The sequence below is a fragment of the Durio zibethinus genome, chromosome 21 (genome assembly GCF_047325235.1).
Source record: "Durio zibethinus cultivar Kanyao isolate XHJ-2024 chromosome 21, ASM4732523v1, whole genome shotgun sequence".
NCBI lineage: Eukaryota > Viridiplantae > Streptophyta > Magnoliopsida > Malvales > Malvaceae > Durio > Durio zibethinus.
This window is the reverse complement of record NC_143182.1, coordinates 6,870,318-6,875,180: the sequence shown is the minus strand read 5'-3', so window position 1 is coordinate 6,875,180 and position 4,863 is coordinate 6,870,318. Positions and strand designations below refer to the sequence as shown.

At 38.4% G+C, this 4,863-nt stretch overlaps 1 protein-coding gene across 2 annotated transcripts; it reads left to right on the top strand.

The window, feature by feature from the left end:
• The first annotated feature begins 516 nt into the window (after positions 1-516).
• BZIP25 (basic leucine zipper 25) lies at positions 517-4,628 on the top strand. 2 transcript variants are annotated; one of them, XM_022902585.2, is made up of 6 exons: positions 517-956; positions 1,079-1,154; positions 2,367-2,571; positions 3,030-3,105; positions 3,188-3,313; positions 3,968-4,628. In XM_022902585.2, exons 1-6 carry the CDS (start codon positions 567-569, stop codon positions 4,421-4,423), a joined length of 1,329 nt encoding a protein of 442 aa, XP_022758320.2. In that variant the 5' UTR covers positions 517-566; the 3' UTR covers positions 4,424-4,628. The 2 variants fall into 2 exon arrangements, with proteins under 2 accessions (XP_022758320.2, XP_022758321.2); XM_022902586.2 differs by lacking the exon at positions 3,188-3,313.
• Positions 4,629-4,863: the final 235 nt, after the last annotated feature.

The window sequence follows — 4,863 nt, the reverse complement described above, 5'->3', positions numbered from 1 at the left end:
AGAAATCGATTCTTATGCATAGTAAGTTTATCAAATATTAACTTATGAAATTATTAAAATTACAATAAAATACTTTTCCGAAAAATAAAAGGTCACCTGTCAAGCCGTACACCGAAATCTCTAGTATGGGACCCAATCTTTTGTCTTTCCCGATGGCAAGCCCCAGAATCCAATTGATTACACTTTTGCCCAAACAAAGTTCCCATCAAGTGGGGCTCACTTTCACACTTGTCCCCAATATGTACAATTTTGAATAGGCCCCGCCTATCCCCGTCCTTTTTACGCCTTAGCCCACAGATCGGGCCACACCTATGACCTAACTACACCAAAAAGACGTGTTCCAAATCAAGTAATAACTCGCCCTGACCATCCTATAATAGACTCACACGTGTACTTAGTAGTGGAGTTATCCACGTGGCGGGATGTTACTGGATTGTTTTGTAAACAACAAAGCAGTTGATATTTCCTGTTTGTTCCCGCATAAATGGTAAAACAGGAAGAAACCGAGAAAAAGGCGAGTTGCAAATTGCGGAGAAAGAGAAAGAAAAAGGATTTTGCTGAAAACGATGCATACTGTGTTCTCAGTAGACGATTTCTCCGACTCGTTCTGGCCGGTTCCCGCTTCCGACTCCGTGGTGGGAATGAGTCGAAGCCAATCTGAGTGGGCGTTGGAGAGGTTTCTAGAAGAAATTTCTGGTGCGGGCGTGGGTATCCCGGGATCGCGTGCGGGCGAGAATGTGATTGGTCCGTCCTTGGCGGCACCTCAGACGTCCGTTTCGAAAGCGGAAGAAGGTGACGGGGATGTTGACGTGGTGGAGATAAAAAAGCCTAATAATCAGAATCGTAATCCTCCGCCGTCTGATCCGACACCGACGGTCTCGATTGACTATGATGGGAACCCCGCGATCCTCAAGAAGAAGCTCGATCAAGCCTGCGCTGCTGTTGCTTTCTCTCGTGTATTTCTCTCTTTCCAATCTCCAATTTCCAGTTGTTTTTATTATTATAATAATATAAATTATACTAGTAATATTTTTTTTTCCTAAAAGATTCTTAATTATAATATGCAAAAATTATTCAGGCGTCGGTTGTGAAGGCAGAAGATCCGTCTGCCCAAGCTGAAAATCAAGCGCTTCAATCGGGATCCCAAGTTCATGGTAAACTTTTGCTTAGTATGCCTCTGATTTGATTTTTTTTTTTTTTGTATGAATCCGAGTCTGTAGACCTTTTTTTTTTTTTTTCTCTAATGCCATAGATGGAACTTTTTTAGACTGAGGAAGGAACGTTTATGTCTTTTATTCTTATTTGTTGACTCTGTTTGACCACATTTATATGCAATTCCTTAGGAAACCATTTTTCTTTATACGGTAAGATCAGCATACGATTTCCCCAACCCTACAAATAGATTTTGGGATTTTTCATCTGTTTCAGTTTACGTTTTTTATATCTTGTTTTTTCGCTTTAGGTAAATGTTATGGAGCTGATTTCGAGTCAGTTCAGAAGGGTACTTCTATTTTTGTTCCTAATCAGGAGTTAGATTGGATGGGAGTCAATTAATAATAGTAATAAGTGATTCTGATGCAAAGAGAGTTATGGTTTGTGTAAAACATGTGGTAATTTTCTTGTTAGTGGTACTTGTATTTTGGAGAACTGATGAAGGCATCTAATTTACTGAAATTCAATCAGGGTAGGAGTGCAGGTGGGATGGCCATTATGGTTTTATATTGGGTGATTATCATTAATTTGCCTATAAGCTTGTGTCGTTGTAATAGGAGGCTGCAACCATTAAACATTGACCTTAGATCGAGTTTACTTTCTGTATGGCAGTTGGCCTCTTGATGCACTAGGACAAGTCTGTGGTGTTGAATCGAATATGGTTCATCTAGTCTGATTTGTTGGGGTCAGCTAGTGGCAGAATGACTGACATGAATGTTTCTGTAGTTTGGATCCTTCTAAGTTAACTCCAACAATGATTGTTTGGCTTCTTGGTGAACTGCTGGAAAACACTGTTTTTTATTTAGTTGTTGCTGGAGCCATCCTGCTTATATCATGCGTGACTATGCCTAATAATAGTAATATTACATGTTTTCACTGGGTGCAATGTGATTCCATCTCGGATTTATGCATGGTGAAGGAAGGAAAATGAGAATAAAGATGGAGGGATATATAAAAGTGGAATTAATTTGCTCTACTAGATTTGATAAATTTTATCTTTTTCTTCACATTTTCTAAGATCTAAACAGTAAACAATATGCTAAAGAACTTTAGAGGTCTTCATGCATTGATTTGGTTCTCCTCTTCCAATAACTACTTTACATATAATAAAATCTTGCTGATTTTTCTTTTTAACACAAATTCTACCATTGCAGGTTCCTCAAAGACACAGGGACAGGGTGAACCTGATGCTGCACCTTGTGGAATTTCGGCTGTTTCAACTACACAAAAAAAACCAGGGATACAAGTGAGGCAAACCACAAGTGGATCATCAAGAGAAGATTCAGATGATGATGAGCTTGAAGGAGATACTGAAACCACTGACAACATGGATCCAGCTGATGCAAAACGTGCAAGGAGGTAATCATGTTTTCTATTTTTGTCTTTTAGTATTGATTGGTTTGATGGTTTGAATTGCTATTTGTTCTGTTCTTTATTCTCTTTCGCTTAACATCTTTTCTTTCCTTCTCTTTTTCGCTTTTTCTTTGTCCTAATAAAAAAATTTATCTTCTCTTTTAAGTAATAGCTATAAGACCTAATTTGTTATCTTGAAAGGAATCAAATATTTATTTGCAAATAGAACTTGAGCAGTTATCTTTGTCAAAAATTAGTCCCAGCGCTTGGCTCAGGGATCCATGTTTGTCAAGGAATATAAAAAAAACAATTTATATGTTTAAAAGCACCAACGTTCTGAGCAGTTATTACCTGTCTTACTACCTGATGTGTGAACTAATAAATTCTTACTAAGCTTAATTTTTAGTTTGCTGATGCAATCACAAAATTGTCCTCAACTAATTGTTACATTGGTGATGGCTCAGAATGCTGTCAAATCGAGAATCAGCTAGACGCTCTAGAAGAAGAAAGCAAGCACAAATGAATGAACTTGAAGTGCAGGTACATCATTCCCCCTTCCCCTTGATGGTCTCGTGCACTCTGTCTTGTTGTCTTTTTTGATCCTGTAAGTGATTTTTTCTAGGTTGGTCACCTAAGAGTTGAACATTCCACATTACTTAAGCGCCTAACTGACATGAATCACAAGTATGATGAAGCTGCTGTTGACAATAGAATTCTAAAGGCTGATATTGAGACTTTAAGAGCAAAGGTATACCATCACTGGTTGTCTAATTTGCATTTTCTTATCCTGATCCAGTTATTCTGCAGTTAGTTGATATATGGGTCCTTGTGAAAGTTGAAAACTTACTTCCAAATTAATGAAAATACATTATTGTGACACCACGAAGTTTGTGAAGATTAGTCTGTGTCAAATTTTGAAAAGCCCTGGGCAATTCATTTTCCTTCTTCATCTAGGATTTAAGTATTTAATCTTAAACGTGCTTGCAGAATATATTAGCAGCAATTCTCTTGGGGAAGGAGATTAATTTGGTTATTGGCTAATTGTATGTGCTCCATTTCAGGGATCTGCTGGACATGTCCAGTACTGACAATCTGTCACCTCTATGGTGTGTTCAAGTGTTCATATACTTAAAAAAATTATTCATGATTTGTATGTATCTCTAAATTTATACATTGGATACCGACATGATCTCTTGTTTTAGTTAATGCACTGAATTTACCTTGTTGTACATCAGATGCTAATGTCAGTGTTTGGACTGTTGCCAACTGTGAAACACAATAATGCATCTTTATGCCTGAAACTGCTGCAAGAGTGATTATACTGCTATAAATCACTATGATTATGATTAGTGCAATTTTATTTTTAGGTCGTTAGGTTCATTGTTCTATTTGAAATTTTCAGGTGAAAATGGCTGAAGAAACAGTTAAACGTGTGACAGGGATTAACCCTGTTCAGCTATCTAGGCCCAATGTACCTAGTGTAGGCATGCCTTTTGTTAGCAGCCCATTTGAAGCATCTACAGCTGCTCCTGTGCCATTGCAGCCAAGCACTAATCAGTTTTTTCACCAACCAGTTCCGAGCATTGCTGCTCCCATGCATCATCAGAGAGCGGACAACAGATTCACGGGCAAAACTCTGGTTCCTCCTATTTTGAATCCACAAACTGAAGTAGGACTTGAAAATGTCAACGAAATATCTGCATTGCAGCATACACCCAGCTTGGAGCTGGTTCAAGATCAGATAGGGCACAGTGGCATGCAAAAGCAGATTGGCCCTGGTGTGAGTCCATGTGTGCCCATACCTGGCTGGGAGCCTGGACTATCGCATGCGGCTGCCAAGAACAAGAAGCAAAGTTGAATATTAGAGCCCTTCCCCTTGCTTTCTTGGATTAGGTTTCAGAAGCTTAGTTGGTGGTACTACTATAATGGGTATTGATTCTCACTGCATTTTTGTATTTAAGATGTTCATTACTATTGACCATATCTTTCATCATAACATGACTGTACTACTCGGTTCCTTGAGTAAACTTATCTGGTAAATAATTGTCTGAAATTCCTATGAAGTTCATAACTGGTGCTCGTTTTTTGAGAGACAGTCCTGCACAAAGAGATAACCGCAGGCAATTGACAGTGAATAAGGCTATCCAAGGTATATTGGTCACTGCAGCATATTTTAACCTCGGAGATTTGAGATTGCAAATGTTGTAAACCCAGTGGACGATGGCATTTCAGTTATTGAATAAAGTGCTCTCAAACTTCTTGCTGGTTTAACCACATATACACACGCATTATGACAAT